Raw genomic sequence first — 20,560 nt, forward strand, 5'->3', positions numbered from 1 at the left:
TGTAAGAGGAGAGGTAATAATGAGTAATTTTAGTTAAATGTTGAACATATACCTTCATTAGTTGATCTGAGTTTTCTTTATATTCAGTTGATAATTCTACCCTTAAGTGCATATGATTATTAGAAACTGCTCCATAAGTGTAGCCTAGAAAAAGAAAAAATATTTTAACTTTAAATATTAGAGTAAGGAACAACATATTAAAATTTCAAACCTCCCAACATCCTTTAATCTCAAATTCTATCATAGCATATTATTGATCAGTAACAAAGTAACAAAACAACAGAAAAACAACGAAGAATAAAGAACAGAGGAAATCTGTAATTTTTTCCTGGGGTCCTGCCCCAGCAGGTCCAGGGGTCCCCAAAGGTGTGGACAGAGTCGGCGAAGAAGGAATGACACGGAGACAGTGTTCAGTTGATCAGCAGCCTAGCCAGGATCTCTAGCCAGGATCTCCAGCAAAGTTCTGTTTCAGATCTCCAGCCAGGTTCTGTATCCATGTTCTCTTGCGAGGTTCTCCAGGTTCTCCAGCCAGGTTCTGTAGCCATGTTCCCTCGCTAGGTTCTCTAGCCAGGTTCTGTCCAGGTTCTCCAGCCAGGTTCAGTCACCAGGTTCTAGTCAGGTTCTCTTGCCAATTTCTGTAGTCAGGTTCAGTCCAGGATCTTTTGCCATGTTCTCTCGCTAGGTTCTGTCTCTAGGTTCTGAGGCCAGTTTCTGTCCAGGATCTTTTGCCATGTTCTGTCACTAGGTTCTGTGTAGGCTCTGGTCTAGGTTCTGTGCCTCTTGGTTCTGTCTTCTAAGTTCTGTCTCTTGCTGTCTTGTTGCATCTGTATTTATACCAGTTGATTCCAATCCTATCAATCTCTATTCCAAAGGTTAGGGCGTTTCTTATCTCCATTCCAGGGAGTAAAGATTATGTAGCTTAAGCATGATTGTTCATAGTTAAAATGATTAATTACCCACCTGGCACTTAGTTAAGAGGTTTTATTCCCTCCCTAACTTCAGGGGAAAATCCCTACCTGGGGATTCAACCTTTCTCAGAGAGGTGACCTTGGTTAAAACACAGCGCCAAGAAGGTGAGCAAACATATTAAGAACCGTATGCCATATATGCCAGGTCCCTTGAAACAGCAAGGATGGACTGGCTCCCGGCAATTTTTACTCTAAAATGTAACAAATTTTTATATCACTAATTTGGTATCCCCTTTTATATTCTAGATTAAAGTTTATTCTCCACATACACATAATAATATTTTGTTTGATATTGTAATGACGTCTTGATTAGAAATCACCAAAAGTTTAATTCTACTTACTACAATTGGCAATATAATTTTACACAAGATATTGAAACTGACTTTAACAAAAGTATTAGTTTGAAAGATTATAATTACTAACATGTGAATGAGGTAAACTTTCTTTCTTGAGTTTATGAGTTTTTGTTTTATTTTATCAAGTCTTCGTATTATCTGTGTAGATGTAGTTATGTTTCTTTTCCTTATTCATTTAATGTGTTAGATCATGGTAATGTTTCCTGACAGTAAACTATTTTTTAAGAGGACAATTCTGCTGGTTAACTTTCCATTCACAACTATTTTGTCAGATACAGATTTTCCTCTTCAACAACTATGCACAATCTTTCTGGCGTGCTTTCCTGTGTGAGGGGCTGTAGAGCAAAAATAACATTCTCCAGATCCCCTTTAAGCTAGGTTTTGAAGGGTGACTTAGGTTCTATCAACTGATATATATCTGTGTAATTCTTTATTTTTATAAAAATATTATGTGTGAAGAGAGGCAGGGAGCTATATTTTAACATTTTTTTGGCCCAAACCATGATAGTTAGAGGGAGCTTTGGTTTGGAGACAGGAGTGCATAGTAGATAATAAATGTCTCTGACTTTCTTAATTATATCAGACAGCAAGCTCCTGCAGCAGACAGGTTCTACAATTTGTGTGTGTGTGTTTTGTACACATTGGATATTCAGTCTACAGTCTGTTTCTTAAGTTCTGTCAACAACCTGTTATTTATTGTTGTAGCAGATCTCCAAAGATTCTTCTCCCACATTTCCTGGTATGCACACCCTGCATAGATCCTCCTGCACAGAACCTAGACTAACCCTGCCTAACCATCAGGATCTGGTAGGAATGATTTTGCATGATCTGAGAATCCTATATAATAAAGAGGTAATATGCAAATTGACTGTCACCCCATCAGAAAGATGGCAGCGCCCACAGTGGGGGTGGGGCCGGCTACTCTGTGTGCCTGCTGCCAGAGTCCCCTTAGTCCCGTCAGAGGCCTCAGGTCCTCCTGCACTCCCCACCAACTGCACTCATTCAACGAGCTGCCCATCCCTCTCTTCCTCCCTCCCCTGAAGCTGAAGCCAGACTCTGGTGTCCAACAAATTGGAAGTTATAACTCATGTCCTTGAGCGCATCCTGCATTCCTCATCGGGGGCTGGCCACTCAGTATGCCTGCCACCAGAGTCCCCTCAGCCCTGCCGGGGGCCTCGGGTCCTCCTGCACCCCCCACTGACTGAGGCTCAGGCAAGCTGCAGATGGCAGTGGCCACTGCCCAGGGCTGGCCCGAGGCACAGGCAAGCCTCGGATGGCAGCTGCCCAGCCGCGCAGGGCCAGCCCAAGGCTCAGGTAAACCAGGCCGGCCGAGGCTTGCGCTGCGGGCAGTGGCAGCAGCAGAAGTGTGATGGGGGTGTTGCCTTCCCCCAATTGCAGGGTCGCCTCCATCCCTGAGGGATCCTGGACTGTGAGAGGGGGCAGGTTGGGCTGAGGGACGACCCCTCCAGTGCATGAATTTTCATGCACCAGCACTCTAGTAGGTCATAAGAAACCTTACAAGATCCCACCTTTGTCTCTTGGTATTTTGTTCGTGATATGGTACTTCTCACCATGCAGGTGCCATGCAGGCCATAGGGACAAACCACATGCAGGTGCCTCCTGTTGATAGCACCGACTGAACGCCCAGCCAATAATTAGCACCAACTGCCACATTTGAGTTGAGCCATCTTGGAATTACAATCCAGTAAAGAATTCAGGTGACTGCAGCCTTAGAACATGTGACTCCAAATGCATAAGATACTCAAGCAAGAACTGCTCGGCTAACCCCAGTCAACCGACAGAATCATAAAAGATAATAACAAATTGTTATTTTAAATCACCAAGTTTGTTTTGCAGTAATAAATAACCAGAACATTTACTCTACCCATAAAAACAAACACACAAACAAATACCCTCAATGGCTTTTGATGTCTACAACTGGGAGTCCTAATCAACACATCTATCTTCTAAATTGATTTAGACTCTGGCTTCTATTGTATGTGTTATGACTATATAATTGTATTTTTTAAATATGTACCTTTTTATAACTAAATTAGTATATAGCCTACAGATTTTTGCTCCTGGATGGTTTGTAATAATTCTACTGCAAAATTATTTCTAGTTTCTAAAGACATTTGAAAAGAAATCCATTTCCACCATCTTGCCAGATTATTGATTTAATAATATTTCTATTTTTTATCAATAAATTTTGATAATTTTAATTTTCTTGGAAAATTATTCTATCCATTGAAACTATAAAACCTATTTGACTAGAGCTGTATAGGAGATCTTCTCATAATTTTCTAAACCACTGCCATAATTGTAATTATATAAGCTTTCATATAATTAATTTTCTATAATTGTTACCTTTGGTTTTTTTCATAATTAAGGTATATAATTGGCAATATACTTTTATTTTCATTGTGTAAACCTTAGTAAAAATAAATGATCATGCCATTAAAATTCCTAACTCAACTATAAATAATCACTGCCAAAATTTGAAGAATCTATATATAGCAAGTCTTTACATATCCATTCATACAGATGCTCAGGACAAAAATCTTGGAGCCATCTTTTCTTTTCTCTTTCACACCAATCCATCAATATATCCTTTTGGTTCTTCTACCATAAAAATGGTTTCTAGAATATGACTGTTTTCATCATTTATACTCAAACTAGAGGTCCGGCACACAACATTTGTGCACTGGTTGGAGTGGGGAGAGGGGGTCCCGCATTCTCGCAGTCCAGGACCCCTCAGGGGATGTCCGCCTAGGGATCGGGCCTAAGCCGGCAGTCAGACATCCCTCTTGCAGTCCAGGGCTCTCAAAGTCCAGGACCCCTCACAGTCCAGGACCCCTCGCTCCTTACCATCTGCCTGCCTCAGAGGTGGGAGAGGCTCCCGCCACCACTGCTACGCTCACCAGCCAAGAGCCTGGCTTCTGGCTAAGCAGTTCTGCCACTGTGGGAGCACACTGATCACCAGGGAGCAGCTCCTGTGTTGAGCGTCTGCTCCCTGGTGGTCAGTGCACATCATAGCAACCAGTCATTCCACTATTTGGTTGATTTGCATATTAGCCTTTTATTATATAGGACTAGAGGCCTAGTGCACAAAAATTTGTGCACTCGGGGGGCATCCCTCAGCCAAGCCTGCCCCCTCTAACAGTCTGGGAGCCCTCACAGGATGTCCTACTGGTGTTCCTGTGGGGAACAGGCCTAAGCCGCAGTCTGGCCTCCCTCTGTGGAAGGCAACTGGACGATCAGGTATATAGATACTTTCTGAAGGCAGCACAGACTCCTTCCTTATTTCTTTCCTCTGGTTGGAGAATAGGGGACTAAAAGGTGGACACAGAACTGTGGCCGGGCCTGGGGCTCTTGTAGGCACCAGAGAGAAGGAGAGGGCTGGGGAAAGTCTAGACACGGTTTTCTTCAATTGTCCTCCCTTCCTCCGGGCCCCTCGCTCTGTTCTCCCCTTGTTGTGGTGGACGCTTGGGCCTCGGACTGACAGGAGCCCAGCGATGGTGGAGTTCAGCCCCCTCACTTCTCAGCTGAACATACAACTGCCTCACATTCCAAGTGGAGCTGTTTTCAAGTGGCTAAAGTGCTGGCAATTCATGCCTCCCGGCCTTTCCCCTCTCGGGTTTCCTCCTTGGGTCAGTTGCAAACTTCACCGAGACACCGAAGCAACTCTGCCCTGGTAGTTCTGCACCGGCCCCTGCCTGGATCTGGCCAGGCACTCTTCCTTGAGTTCTCTGGGTCCACAGTCTGAGCTCAGGGAGGTCACCCAGAGCCCGTTTCCCCGGACAGGTGGGGCAGGGGGGCTAGCTTGAAGAGCTGGAGGAAGATGGCAGAGTAAGAGTTGGTATGAACCAGAGCCTGCTTAGCCAGACTTCCTAAGCTCCCCACTGGGCCCAGGCTGATCCCCTTCCCCACACCAGGAGGATCCCAGCTGAGGTCCCCTCCCTGCACCCAGTGCTCTCCTCCCTGTTCTACCACTGGGGGAAGGGAGCAGCTCACCTGCTCTGGACCCTGCCAACCTGGCAGGCTGAGGCACAGGAGGTGCAGCCTAGGGTGCTGGTGGCTGCAAGCCTTCCCCCCCTCCCTGAAGCATGGGACGGGGTTGCAGCAGCTCACAGCCACCCCTGGGCACCATGCATGGAGACACTGCTCTCCACAGAGCCACCATCCACCCGAGACCTGTGGGGGTTGGGTGGCCTCGGGCTCCCACTGGCCCCACTGAAGCCAGACTCGGCTTGGCCAGCCACCCCTGCCGCCCAAGAGCTATGCATGCCCCATGGGCCTCATTGCCCAATGAATCACCGTGGTCTGGCCGTCTCATCCCAGGAAGTAGCCATCCTGATCGCCATGGCTCATGCCCCGGTGCAGTTGGGCCTGCCCAGCAATCATGTAGGCAGGAGCTGGGCCTCTGAGGGGAAGGAGGAGGGATGCATGGGCCAGGGCAGAAGTGGGGAACTTGGTGGTGTAAACACAGCCCCCCACATTGTGCCGGCCCCTCGCACTGCATTCCCGAACCCCTGGGTGCCCCTGCCCAGCACTGTGCTCTCGGGCCTGGGGTGGGGGTGAGGGACCAGGAGCTGCAGCCTGAAGGCAGCCCTCGCTGGCTTAGAATCGTAGTGGTCGATCAGGGAGGTGGGCAGGGGATCAGGTGAAGGCAAGTGATACCAATCGCCTCACCGGAGCCCCCGCCTGCCCCCGGGTCGCATACGGGAGTGGGCCCCGTTTCTCTGGCGGGCAGGCGGGGGCTCAGGCGAAGCCATCAGCAATCACTTTGCCTGAGCCCCTGCCCCCAGGTCGCACACAGGGGCCTGGATGGCGGTTCATGCTGTCCTGCCCTGCCTGCAGTATGCAAATTAGACACCATCTTTGTTGGTGGTTAATTTGCATATTGCTCTGATCAGCCAATGGGAGGTGTAGCGAAGGTACGGTCAATTACCTTGTTTGTCTATTATTAGATAGGATTACTCTCATCTCTAACTATTGTAATAGTCCACCATGATTTATAAGAGCCCTATATGATCTGACCCTAGTATTCTTAGATATAATCACAAAGGCTTACTGTTCTTCAAATACATTAAGCTCACTCAAGGTGTCTTACAATTCCTTCTTTCTGGAACACCGGTTCTCTAGATATCCTTATGGTTCATCTTCTCATTCATTAACACATTCACGCGGCTTACCTTCTTAGTCATTACTTAAATAGCACCTCCCTAGAGGGGCCTTCCCTGACGACACTATCTAAAATAGCAACCTCAAAACTCTATCCCTTTATTTTGAATTTGTTTTTCTTTTTTTTAAAATATATTTTATTGATTTTCTACAGAGAGGAAGGGAGAGGGACAGAGAGTTAGAAACATCAATGAGAGAGAAACATTGATCAGCTGCCTCCCACACGCCTCCCACACACCTCCCACTGGGGATGTGCCCACAACCAAGGTACATGCCCTTGATTGGAATCGAACTGGGACCTTTCAGTCCGCAGGTTGATGCTCTATTCACTGAGCCACACCGGTTAGAGCTGTTTTTCTTTCATAGCATTTATCTCTACTGGAACATTACATATTTATTTATTTGTTTGTCCACACTGGAACATTAGAACAGTAGAGTAGAAGTTTTGCCTATTCTGTTCTCTGCTGTATTCTCAGTGGCTAGAACAGATATTATCACACAGTAATATTTGTTGATGAGTATCTGTGAATATCCACATTATGATTTATACTATTATTTGCATAAATTACATTAAATTTTATCACAATTTAAATAATATACCATAAATATTTAGTTCATTAAATATTTTTCTAATATTTTATACCTTTTTTAATGGGTGTATTGTTGAACACACCAACCTCCTGTTGAACATTTAGATGGTTGCAATTTTTCATTATAAACGAAGCCATGATTAATTCTAATTAAATATTTTATTAAATTACTAGAGACCCGGTGCACGAAATATGTGCATGGGGCGCCCCCTCAGCCCAGCCTGCACCCTCTCCAATCTGGAACCCCTCGGAGGATGTCCACTGCCAGTTTAGGCCCAATCCCAACAGCTGGACATACCTCTCACAATCCTGGACCGCTGGCTCCTAATCGCTCACCTGCCTCCCAGCCTGGTCGCCCCTAACTTCACCCCCTGCCGGCCTAATAACCCCTCACTGCCTCTGAGTGCTGGCCTAATCGCCCCTAACTGCCCCCTCCCTGCTGGCCTGCTCACTCCTAACTGCCCCGGCCACTGGCCTGGTCACCCCTTATTGCCTCCATGCCGGCCTAGTCACCCCAACTGCCCCCCTTTGCTGGCCTGGTCACCCCTAACTGCCACCCCTACTGACCTGGTCTCCCCCAACTGCCCGCCTTGCCAGCCTAGCTGCCCCTCACTGCCCCCATACCAGCCTATTCACCCCCAACTGCCCCCCCTGCCAACCTGGTCACCCCCAACTGCACCCCCCTGCTAACCTGGTTGACCTTAACTGCCCCCCCACAGGCCTGGTCGCCTTTTACTGCTCCCCCCCCCGCCGGCCTGGTTGCCCCTAACTGGCCCCCCTGATGGCCTCGTCACCCTTCAGGCTCCCCTGCCAGCCTGGTCACCCCACACAGCCTATTATTCAGTGGTTTGGTCGTCCCTCACTAACCCCCCTGCAGGCCTGGTCACCCCACACAGCCTGCTTGTTCAGTCATTTGGTCATCCCTCACTAACGCCCCTGCTGGCCTGGTCGTAGGCAGCCATCTTGTGAGGGTGTGAGGGTTAATTTGCATATTACCTCTTTATTATATAGGGTTCTTAGAAAAATTCCCAGAAGTTAATTTGCTCAATTGAAGAAAATAAACATTGTTAGGCTTTTTATATAAATTATACTTTTCTCCAAAAAGATATATAAACTGATACTTTTAAAACAGTCCCATGATTAGTTTTCTTTAATGTAGAGTAATAGAATGTCTGGTTTTAATTAAGGCTGGTTAAACAAATATTGGTGATTAGTATTTATTGGAGATATAAAGAAGATTAGTAAGAAAAACAAATGATCTAAATTGAACAGTCCAATATACTCTAAATATTATATTAGAGACTAAATATATGCATAAAATAAGAGATAAGTACTTTAAGCAGTTTAATTTTCTACATTTTGTCTTTCTCTAACTGGATTATATTGGATTATTCTTATAAAAAACTTATCTATCAAGCAGATAAAAACTGTACTTACTTAAAACATCAGTATCTTCTAAGTCCTGAAGAATGAGCTCCTCAGCAGTTTTACTCTTATTCTTTATGATGTTAATACACTGAAGAACTGACTCTGGTAATTCAACTAAGTCCTGAAAATTTCAATAATGAAAGAAAGTATTAAATTGTCCATTAAAACTATGTATCAAATATCTCCTCCTTCATTCCACATAAAATGTGAGAAAATGCATAGATGAGGTAAAAGGCTATAAAGAGCATAGTTCACCTCACACCTGTCAGAATGGCTACTATCAATAAATCAATAAAAAACAAACTCTGGTGAGGATGTGGAGAAAAGGGAACCCTCATGCACTGCTGGTGGAAATGCAGACTGATGCAGCCACTGTAGAGAACAGTATGGAGTTTGCTCAAAAAATTAAAAATGGTACTGATTTTTTACCCAGTAATCCCACTTCTGGGAATAAAGCCTAAGAATCCCCAAACACCAATCAGAAAGAATATATGCATCCCTGTTTATAGCAGCGTTATTTACAATAGCCAAGATTTGGAAACAGCCCAAGTGCCCATCAGTAGATGAGTGGATAAAAATCTGTGGTACACTTACACAGTGGAATACTACATTGCTCTAAAAAAGGAGAAACTTCTACCCATTGTGACAGAATGAATGGACCTGGAGAGCATTATGTTAAGCAATATAATCCAGTCAGAGAAAGACAAATACCATATTATCTTATTAATATGTGGAATCTAATGAATAAAATAAACTGATGTACAAATTGGAACCAGAAGCTTGGCTACGTGGGACAGACTGGATGGTGTCCAAGGTGAGGGGTTGAGGGTGACTGGATAAAGAAGGTGAAGGGATTAGCTAGAGAACACATATGCATACCCTGTGGACACTGACAATACTGTGGTGAAGCCCAAGGGAGCAGGAAACGGGGGAGGGTGAAAGGGGGAAGGTGAACACCTGCAATAATATCAACATTAAAACCTACACTAATAAAAGAAAAAGATGCAAATTAACCATCACTCTGTCACTCCAACACTCCACTACACCCACAAGCCACGCCCACCAGCCAATCAGGAGCAAGTATGCAAATTAACCCAACTAATATGGCAGTGGCCATAGAACTGGAGCGAGCAGGAGGCTTGGGTTGCCCCTGGCGATGGAGGAAGCCAAGCTTCCTGCCTGCCCTGGCCAGCCCTGGGCCCCGCTCAAGGCTACAAAGTTTCATTTATAGAAGATAAATAAATCCCAGATACCTGCTTCTAGCCACCCTAGCCTCCGCTCAAGGAGGCACTGAAAAACAAAAAAGGAGAGGCTGGGAGCTTGGGTCGCCGGGGGGCGTGGCCAGCCTGAAAATGGCCATCAGCCCCTCACCCAGGCTGGTCAGGCACCCCAGTGGGACCCCCCACCCTGATCCAGGACACCCTTCAGGGCAAACCAACTGGCCCCCACCCGTGCACCAGGCCTCTATCCTATATAATAAAATGGTAATATGCAAATTGACCCTAACAGCAGAATGACTGGGAAGGACTGGTCACTATGACACACACTGACCACCAGAGGGCAGACACTCAATGCAGGAGCTGCCCCCTGGTGGTCAGTGTGTTCCCACAGGGGGAGCTCTGCTCAGCCACAAGCCAGGCTGATGGCTGTCAGCACAGCAGTGGTGGCAGGAGCCTCTCTCACCTCCAAGGATGTCTGACTGCAGCTTAGGCCTACTCCCCAGTGGCAAGTAGACATGCCCTGGGGGCTCCTGTGCTGCCAGAGGGATGTCTGACTGCCAGCTTAGGCCCAATCCCCCGGGGAGCGGGCCTAAGCCAGCAGGTGGACATCCTCCGAGGGGTCCCAGACTGCAAGAGGGCACAGGCCGGGCTGAGGGACCCCCCCGAGTGCACAAATTTTTGTGCACCGGGCCTCTAGTGTTTTAATAATAAAAAAAAAAAACACTGCAAAAAAAGGCATATTTCAAACAAATATATATAGTGAAAATTTGCTTTTCATTTTCAGGTTTTATGAATTATAACTATGATTCTGTTGAATTTCATAATCTCATGAATAATCAGGATATTTTGTTTCATTTAAATCTGCTATGGCTAAAAAGACATAGTAATATAAAAATATTAAATTTTCTCAAATATTATATGTAGGTTATTGAAATCCTAATGAAAACTTAGAATATAGTTATTTTTTGAAACTTGGCAAGTGAGTTTTGTGGGGGTTTTTAAAAAAACTTAGTTGAGAAGATTTTGAAATAACAAAACAAAATTGGACTCTTTTGAAATTAAAAAATATAAACTATAATACAGCAAAAATTAACAGAGTAATGAGAAATATTAGGTAATCTTGGATAGATCATATGTAAAACACGAAATATATAAAAAGATATTAAATCAATTGAGAAAAGTTGAATTATTCAACAAGTGACACTAGGAACATTAGCTAAGTATGTTCAAGAAAATTTCAAATCAGATCTTCATTTTATAACAAATTTCCATTGGATTAAAAGTTTTGATGTAAAAAAAGAATCATAAACAGATTTTTTAAGCATATAAACATTGGAAGAAATGCACAAGTGAAAAGATAACGTTTGATTAAAAAAATAATTACCTCTATAGATCTAAAGTTTTCACATAAAGTTTGCTTCCATCCATATATATTCATATTAGAATGTTCATGATTAATGTTAAAAAGCAGGATACAAATATATATACATAACATGGTATAATCCCAATTTTACACCAAAAAATGCACATATAGAATGTGGTTTATAAGGTGATTTCTATCTTCAACAAACTTTTATATTTAAATATCTATCAATTTACACTGTTTAAAGAAGATCCTAAGGTTAAACATGAGATAAGCACACAGAAACACACAAAACACATTGAGAAATTAAAATATCTCCTGAAAAGTTTACTCCAATTAAAGGGCTCAAAAGTCCAAAACTTAATACTTACAGCATCACTCTCATCACTCTGGGTTTCTGCGTTTGAATCACTATCTACACCATCTTTTTCCAAAGAAGAAATGCTGATTTTGTCCAATTCAGCTTGTATTTCTTCGTTGAGCTTTGCATCATCATCATCTTCCATCATCCTTCACAATAAATCACAGAACTAATTAAAGAAAATTAAAGAGGCTAATATGCTAATAAAAATTATGGGTTCTTTAATATTTCATAATAATCCAACATGGTTCTATATACACATTTTAGTTTAACAAATGTTTATCACACCTTATCATGTCTGTACCATAATTTTAAGAACAATGTTTGACTACAAATGGTCAGGTCTATTACTAGACTTTTAATTCTCCAAGCGAAAAGTTACATGGAATGAGCTGGCTTGCCTTCCTGAATTCAAGAAACTTGACAGAAAAACTCATCCTAATAGAAATGATTAATGGAAAAATACATATCATCAGCTTGAATATTCAGAGATTAAAATACTCACAAGAGAACAACTTAAGTCTATGTATGGGGGAAACATAAGGCTAGTTTCTACTCATTAACTCAGAGTTGTTAACTTTATCAGAGAAAGCCATGTTTTGCAACAATAACATGTAATATTGGATAATTATGGCATGTAAAATCAAAATTTATTTCATTTAAATATATATATATATACATATATATGTATATATATATATGTATATATATATATATATTTCAGAGAGGAAGGGAGAAGGAGAAAGAGATAGAAAAATCAATGATGAGAGGGAACCATTAATTGGCTGCCTCCTGCATGCTCCTGACTAGGGATCGAGCATGTGCCCTGACCTGGAATCAAACCATGATCTCCTGGTTCATAGGTCAATGCCCAACCGCTGACCCATGCCGGATGGGCCATTTAAATGTTTAATATTTATAATAGATATGCATTAATCAGTATATTTCAGTATATCTTCATCATTTCATCATTTCAGTATGTCATCATCATAATCACTATCATTAGCTTCCAAGTATTAAGTAGCTGTGACAAGGCAGGCACTAGAAGACATTTGTATAATGGATAATCTTCAGAGTAACTTAAAAGGTTAAAGATCATTAGAGTCATCGTATAGATGAGAACACTCAGGTTTGAAGAAGTTACTTAACTGTCGATAGCCATTACATTAATAAGAATGGGGGCAGGATCATAATTCAGACATCCTGAATTCAAACCCTAAGTTCTTCATTATCAAATGGTCCACGAGACAGTCAAGCTATTCATCTGCCCAGCAATCCTTCTGAACATCTCGTCTAATAATCTTCAAATTGTTTATCATAATCCGTTAGCAGATCAAAAAAATAATTTAGTGGCTCTTGATTATCAAATTTTAATGATAGGATAGAAAATGTTAGAATAGGCCAGAAAAGAAACTATAAGTATACTATATATGCTAAAGATAAGAATTATTAAAAAACAAACATGTTTCTAAAGTATGTATGTGTGCTTCAATTACAACGTAACCTACTTTTTGTTGTTTGTTTTATTGTAGGTCTTCGTAAAAATAATTTTGAAAATGACTACACTAGTCAGCTATTATTTTATTTTAGAGACTATTCCAAACTTTCATTCTTTCCTCAAGTCCCTGACCTTTCAACCTCTGACCTCTCTCTTCTTGGGTTTGCCTCCCTCCCTCCCTCCCTCCATACTTCCCTTCTCTCTCTCCCCTCCCTTCCTCTTTTTTTTCCTTATTTTACTCATCCATCTCAAAATCAACTTTTTGTTGTTGATTCTACATGGAATTATGCTGAGAAACCAAAGCATGAGATACTTTAGGATTACATTACTATAACATTTTTACATGCAACAATTTTATAAATGGAGAACTTATAAGTGTTTGATAAGAGTTGGGAGTTGATTGGGTTGAAAGAAGATGGTTATGATGATAAAAGGCCAACATGAGATATCCTTATAGTGTTGGAACTGTTCAGTATCTTGATTGTGGTAATAGATAAGTGAATATATTCAGATAATAAAAATTATATAGGACATACACACACAAATAAGTACAAGTAAAGCAGATTGTATCAATATAAATATCTTGGTCATGATATTATAATATAGTTTACAAAATATTATCATTGGAAGACACTGGACAAAGTTATAAGGGATAGTTCAGTATTACTTTTTAAGACTGCATGTGAATCTGCAATTACACCACTAAAATGTAAAGATATCCTAAGTACTCATTAGGAAAACAGTTAAATAAATTATAATGCAGCCATAGAATAGAATAATATACAAGTTCTTCAATAAAAATAAGCACACTTACTGTACTCCTCAGGAAATACAGCCAAAGGGAAATAATTAAGAAAGGGCAGGTATCAGAAAGATATGCAGAGTAATATCACTTTTATGTAACCACACACACTCTTTAGTTTTAGACAGAAACTTGCTGGAAGGCATTGAGGAACTTGTAATTTTAATTTCATACCTTTATGCTGAATGATTTTTAAAATAATAAATATGCACTGCTTTCATAATTTTAAAAACTAGTTTAAAAATACTCAATTTTATGCACAACCTTTCTCACCTAAAGGAAAACAAAACACCACCACCGGCGCAAAATGTGATTCTGTAATCAAACCAACTTAAAGTGCAATTTAAAGGTCAGGTGAAACTTTAAAAAAAAAAATGTGCTTTAAAGCAGAATACACAGGTATACACAACTTTATGTAGAAAGAAAGGCAGGAGACTAGGGTAAAGGTAAGAGTCACTTCCATTATATGTCCCTCTGCTCATTCACTGATCTTTAGATCAGCCCTGTCCAATTACATATTCGAGCACATTTGTAATCTTAAATTTTCTAGTTAGTAGCAATGTTTTAAAAAAATAGAAACAGGTGAAATTAACTTCAATAATATATCTTATTAACTTATTTTATCCAAAATATTATTTCGATATGTAATCAATTAAAAACTGTTGCTAAGATCAACATAAAAAGGTTGCATTCTTGTTTGCAAACTAATTAGTCAACATCTGATGTGCATTTTTACAGCACATTTCAACTCGGACTGGCTGCCTTCCAAACCCTCAGTCGCTTCCTTAGCTGGTGGTTACCGGGCAGGTGAGTGCAGCCCTAGATTGATTCCGAAGTACAAGGACTACAGCAAACATTTCAAGTTTATAATGAATCACTTAGAATTGGCTAAAGCCGCTAAAAGTGGTGAATCTGAAGTAACTCCACCTTTCAACCACAGTTCAACTATAATAAAAGGGGAGCGAAATCTACTTTTAAAGAGTAACCAAAATTAAAAATGAAAAAAAATAAAATACGAGAAAGAACGAATCGAGAGGGAGGGAAGGAGGGCACCGTCATTTAGGGACGGTTAGTCCGAGTAGATCAAGTTTGACTAAAGCTACCAAAATCCCCCAAAATGACGGGAGCCTGGAGCTTCCGAGCCCCGCGCAGTCACCCAGCAGCCCGCGGCCCCGCCCGCTCGCGCCCTAAAGCCGGGTCTTGGCCGGGAGGCTCTGGCTCGTCTGCGCTCCCGCCGCGCGACCTCCTTCCCACCCACGACCCCGACCCTGGGGGGCCCCGGCCTTCGGGGGGCCAGCCTTGCGGGGGGAGGCCGCCTTTGGGGGGCCCCGGCCTGAGTGACCTAGCTCACCCACCAGCAGCTAACTCCCTCCACCTAGTTGGAAGACAGCGCCCGGAGAAGCCAAACAAACTGTAACCACGGCAACAGCCAATCCCAAGGCAGATGGACGGCTTTCCCTACGGGTGCCCCAGTAGGACACACTATCTCCTTCTGCAATTGCAATGAACGCTGGAACTCCGGAGCTGGATGAGCAACTTAGGTAGATGTTAATATTTAAATAATTTTGGAAAGTGGTTAATGAAGAATTTTAAATTGTTTCTGATCTATCTATACCCAGTACTTGCATCTAGTGAATGTTAAATTGCCTTTGTTCATTCCACAAAAACTTGATCCTGAATAGTGATTTATGGGGTAGGAAATATGAAAGGAAGCCAATAAATTGTTTGCCTTCCATGACAACAGTTTCTTAAAAAAAAAAAAAAAAAAGTAAATTATCACTCAATGTCTATCAAAAATCCTCTAAATGAATGAGTTAGTGGAGTGAGAAGTTAGAAAACTTATTTTCTAATTATGTTTTACTGTAAAATATTGACCTGACTCACTGTTTTAATATTAATATTTTAAATTTATGTATAAATCATGTGATTTAATTTTTATTTAAAAATTAATGAAAGATTTTTGTGTGCAACAAATATATAGAATACAAATGTGAAATTTTAGTTAGTAACAGATATTTGTGTTTTTAAGTTTGCAAACAAAGAATTAAATTCCAAGAGGAAGTGGCTATGCATAATTGCAAAAGATATCTCACATACAGTAAGCTAAAAGCAAACATTTAATTGAGCCTTTGAAAGGAAATAGACTCTATTGCTTGTTAACAATACTAGTAAACTTGTATTACATCAACTTAAGAATAAATAATATAAAGTGAGAAATCAGTAGACTTTTGATATTAAAAAATACATTAATGCCTCATTCAAGAGAGATGATGATTTTCAAAACTAAACTATTCCTGGTTTGAGGTCTAATTAAATGTAATACTTTCATTATCAAAGTCCATGCTAAAATGCCCTCCCCCCTTTTTTAGTTTAGTTTTGTGGCTGGTTTATAGACAATTCAAACTCTTCACTTATAATGGTCAGACTAGAATATTATATTGAAATCCACATGTAAAAATTTTAAGCTTATTGTTTTTGTAATTATGAAATTAGTTAGGCTTTTCCTAATATATATATATATATATATATATATATATATATATATATATTCCATTAGTAATCAATTAATTTCTAAAACTAATTTTAAATAGCTAATTTAGTAATAAGCTAACTTGAAGATGATGTATACATTGCTTTCCTTTATAAACCTTACCTTGTCAAACAAATTGAGGGCAAAAATAAAAATATTGAAAGTTCTTCTGGAGATGAATTAATCCATGATGAGTGTAACTACATCTCTTATTTCCTCATGGTATTTTTGTTTACTTTGGAAAAAGACTGAAAACTATATCAATTAGCCATACCTTAGTGATCACTAATTAATATCACTAATTACAGAAAAATATAACAATTATTTCAAATAGTTATAGATTATAAATACATTTAATTTGAAACTATTATTTAATAATGCATTGTTTAGCAGAAATCTATTTCATTGCAATCTTCCTAGAAATTATAGCCTTAAATTGTTTATGTTAGTTTGCCAATAACCTTTTAACCTTTCATTTTATAAGTAACTTTTTTTAAATTAAATTTTGCTCTTATTTGAAAATCATTTGTATGTCTGCTTGGTTTATATCCTATTTCCCTAACACAACATATTTCTCTAGAGCAGCGGTTCTCAACCTGTGGGTCGCGAACATCGGAAAACACATGTAGCATATCAGGTACTTACATTACAATTCATAACAGTAGCAAAATTACAGTTATGAAGTAGCAACGAAAATAATTTTATGGTTGGGGGTCACCACAACATGAGGAACTGTATTAAAGGGTCGCAGCATTAGGAAGGTTGAGAACCACTGCTAGAGAGTATGTAATATTTTTTGAGAAAATGAAAAGATGAAAGAGAACTATTTATTCCTCAGATATCTGATAAGAATAAGATTTATTTGAAAATATTAATTGATGGTGGGCTTTAGATTAATAGTATTCTTCTTCAACAGATGACTTATTCTCCATATGGCAATGATGTGATTTAAATACTCCAGAATATCATTGTAGTACTCAAATAACTGCATAGTAGGTATTGGCTTGTTTGTTTCATTTTTTGAAAGATGATTATTGAGCCATCATATATGTTTTTTAATATGTTTTTATTTATTGATTTCAGAGAGGAAAGGAGGGAGAGAGAGAGAAACATCAATAATGAAGAAGAATCCTTGATTGACTGCCTCCTGCACGCCCTCTACTGGGGATTGCACCCACAACCTGGGCATGTGCCCTTCACCAGAATCGAACCCGGGACCCTTCAGTCAGCAGGCCGAGGCTCTATCCACTGAGCCAAACTGGCTAGGGCAAGCCATTATATTTTTCATAAGCAAACCAAAGTATTAGATTCTTAGACCTCTCTTCTCCTTTCCCACCAAAAGACTATCCCAAACCTTCAGGTTCCTTCTCTAGCCTCTTTGTGCTCTCTTCCTGCAGCTGCCAAGACCACCTGCTCCAGAGTCCGTACTTTCCCACGGTTCTCCTCCCGTTTCCCATCCTCATGCCAGCCCCCCTTGTACAACCCTACTATTTCTATACTAAGATGTGGTACAATGAGATTAATAGCCGGCATTTAGCCAGACACTGGGTTCAGTGCTTTATAAACATAATCTCGTTAAGTTTTCACAACAGCCCTATGAGGTGTGTGCTATTATAAGGGTCATATACAGATGATGACTTATATGGTATATATCTCTGGGTTTGAATCTCAGCTCTGCCACCTATTAACTGAGTGGTACCAAGCAAGTTATTTTACTTTTCTGAGTTTCTTTCCTCATTGGTAATTCTGAGAGTCATAGCATACTAGTGCTGAATTTGCAAAATGTTGATGGTCAAGGGAATCATTAGAAATGACACATTTTAGGATGTGGGGTAATGCTAATAGTTTACATATTTAAGCTCTATAAACCTGGGTCAAGTTTCATCATGGCCTCTTGCTAACACCCAACTGCTGGCAATTTTATTTCCTATTGTATCCCTCATATCCTGGAATTGTTCCACAGCCATCTTGCAGTTTAGATCACATACATTTCTCATGAACTTGTGCGTTAGCTTTGAAAATTGTCTCCCTGTCTTTGACTTCTGCACTGATGACAGAATTATGGTCCCCCAATATGTTCAGAAAATAAAAGCGGATTTTAACAGAGCATACATGATCTTTCACAATCTTTATTTCTCTAGCCTTACCTTCCATCTCTTGCTTCTCTGATCCATGCCCCCAAAGCACTTCACTGTAAAGCTTGTGGACACAGTGTTCTTCCATCTGTCTTGAAAACTTCCTACCTCTACCCCATTTTTGTCTAACTGTCTTAGTCATTTTTCAAGGATCATCTCAAATTCATCTCCTCTTTGAAGCATCCCAGTTCCCTTTATTCCTACCCCAACAAATATTTCAGGTTTTAATAACTGATTCCTTGACAGTTTTTATTATTTAATCATTTTTGTGTTCCTATCTCCTGGAACTTAGAAGGAACTTAAAAACAATAATAAAAACAATTAGAGTATTAATTAGTTGAAATGGCACTATGAAAAGGTCAAATACTGCCGAAACCGGTTTGGCTCAGTGGATGGAGCGTCGGCCTGCGGACTGAAGGGTCCCAGGTTCGATTCCGGTCAAGGGCATGTACCTGGGTTGCGGGCATATCCCCAGTGGGAGATGTGCAGGAGGCAGCTGATCGATGTTTCTCTCTCATCGATGTTTCTAACTCTCTATCTCTCTCCCTTCCTCTCTGTAAAAAATCAATAAAATATATATATATAAAAAAAAAGGTCAAATATTATAAATTATCCTTCCTTACAGCATTTATACTATTAAAATTACCCCTGCTGTTGGACCATTGATTAACTTATCAGGAAATGAACAAAAGAAATACCGCACCCGGACTTTAAGGTAAAAACAAAGTATTTGCCTACCGTGAAAGAAAATATAGATATTTCATGCTACAAATGTTTAAATAGGATCTGCACTGACTTGTTGTGTGTTTGCACATCTACGTTTTCATTGACACAGTTTCCAGTATGTGGGGCTTGTGGACAGATCAGCACATGACATCTCCTCTTACCATTCTGTGCAAACATGACTGTGGGCTTCCTTGATTCGTTGCTTAGACACCCTGTTTTCTGTGTTCTAACTCTTTCACATGAACGCCTTGCTGTGGTCTAAATGTGTGCGTCCCTCAAATTCACGTTGCAATCCATACACCCACTGTGATGGTGTTAGAAGATGGGACTTTTAGGAGGTGATTAGGACACAATGAATTCCTCATGAATGGGATTGGCACTCTTATAAAAGAGATCCCACAGCCCTGGCTGGTTTGGCTCAGTGGATAGAGCGTCCACCTGCGGACTGAAGGGTCCCAGGTTCGATTCTGGTCAGGGGCATGTGCCTTGGTTGCAGGCACATCCCCGGTGGGGGACGTGCAGGAGGCAGCTGATCGATGTTTCTCTCTCATCGATGTTTCTAGCTCTCTATCCCTCCCCCTTCCTCTCTGTAAAAAAATCAATAAAATATATTTTTTTTTAAAAAAGAGAGAGATCCCACATTGTACTCTAGCCCCTTTCACCAAATGAAGATAGAAGAAGTTTGAGACCTGGAACAGGGGTCTCACCCAGCCATACTGGCAAACTGATCTTGACTTCTGGCCTCCAGAACTATGATTTTTTTTTTTTTTTTTTTTTTTACTTATAAGCTTCCTAGTCTGTGGTATTTTGTTTTAGTAGACCAAATGGAATAACACACTGCTGTTTTGAAGTTACTGTGAACATCTTCCTTACCAAATTGGTTGTCTTTAAGAGTACTGAATTCTCACTTTATTTTTTTTTTTACTTCTGTACCATGTAACACCATTTAGAAATTTCTTCTCCTATCAGTTTCTATAAGAACCTGTTTTTATTATCTTCTCATTTTGTAAAAGTATGCTTTAAAAAAAGTCCAAATTTCTAAACATATCATTCTCTCCCCAGAAAATTTTAAAACATTGATATGTAATAAAGCAACAAAAAAACAATGGGGTGTTGGTTTTTTCATAGAAGTTTTAGGAAAATTGGCATAGGGAAAAATTAGTTAAAACAACCTTAAGTTAGTTCCTTTCCTTATACTCTGTACCCTAATATAAACAAATTAAATAATTTAATCTATTCATTCATTCAACAAATATCTTCTGAGTACCTACTGTGTGCTAGACTATGGGGTTATGATGATATACAAGACCTATTCTCTTCACATAAAGACCTCAGAGACTACATAGGTAGAAAGACATGTCAAGAAGAAAATAGGCAAAAATTGAGGTCAGGCAACAGC

General features: G+C 40.4%; 1 protein-coding gene across 1 annotated transcript in view; it reads right to left on the minus strand.

The window, feature by feature from the left end:
* Nucleotides 1-15,201, minus strand: part of LRRIQ1 (leucine rich repeats and IQ motif containing 1) — a 264,793-nt gene extending 249,592 nt beyond the window's left edge. Inside the window, exons 1-4 of the mRNA XM_081084809.1 lie at nucleotides 15,126-15,201; nucleotides 11,481-11,619; nucleotides 8,536-8,647; nucleotides 53-144 (exon numbers count right to left, since the gene is read on the minus strand). Of these exons, the coding sequence (XP_080940935.1) occupies nucleotides 53-144; nucleotides 8,536-8,647; nucleotides 11,481-11,618 (342 nt within the window). The 5' untranslated portion in view covers nucleotide 11,619; nucleotides 15,126-15,201. The remainder of the gene's footprint in view (nucleotides 1-52; nucleotides 145-8,535; nucleotides 8,648-11,480; nucleotides 11,620-15,125) is intronic.
* Between the last annotated feature and the right edge of the window lie 5,359 nt (nucleotides 15,202-20,560).

Source organism: Myotis nattereri (genome assembly GCF_964212035.1).
Source record: "Myotis nattereri genome assembly, chromosome: 2".
Classification (NCBI taxonomy): Eukaryota; Metazoa; Chordata; class Mammalia; order Chiroptera; family Vespertilionidae; genus Myotis; species Myotis nattereri.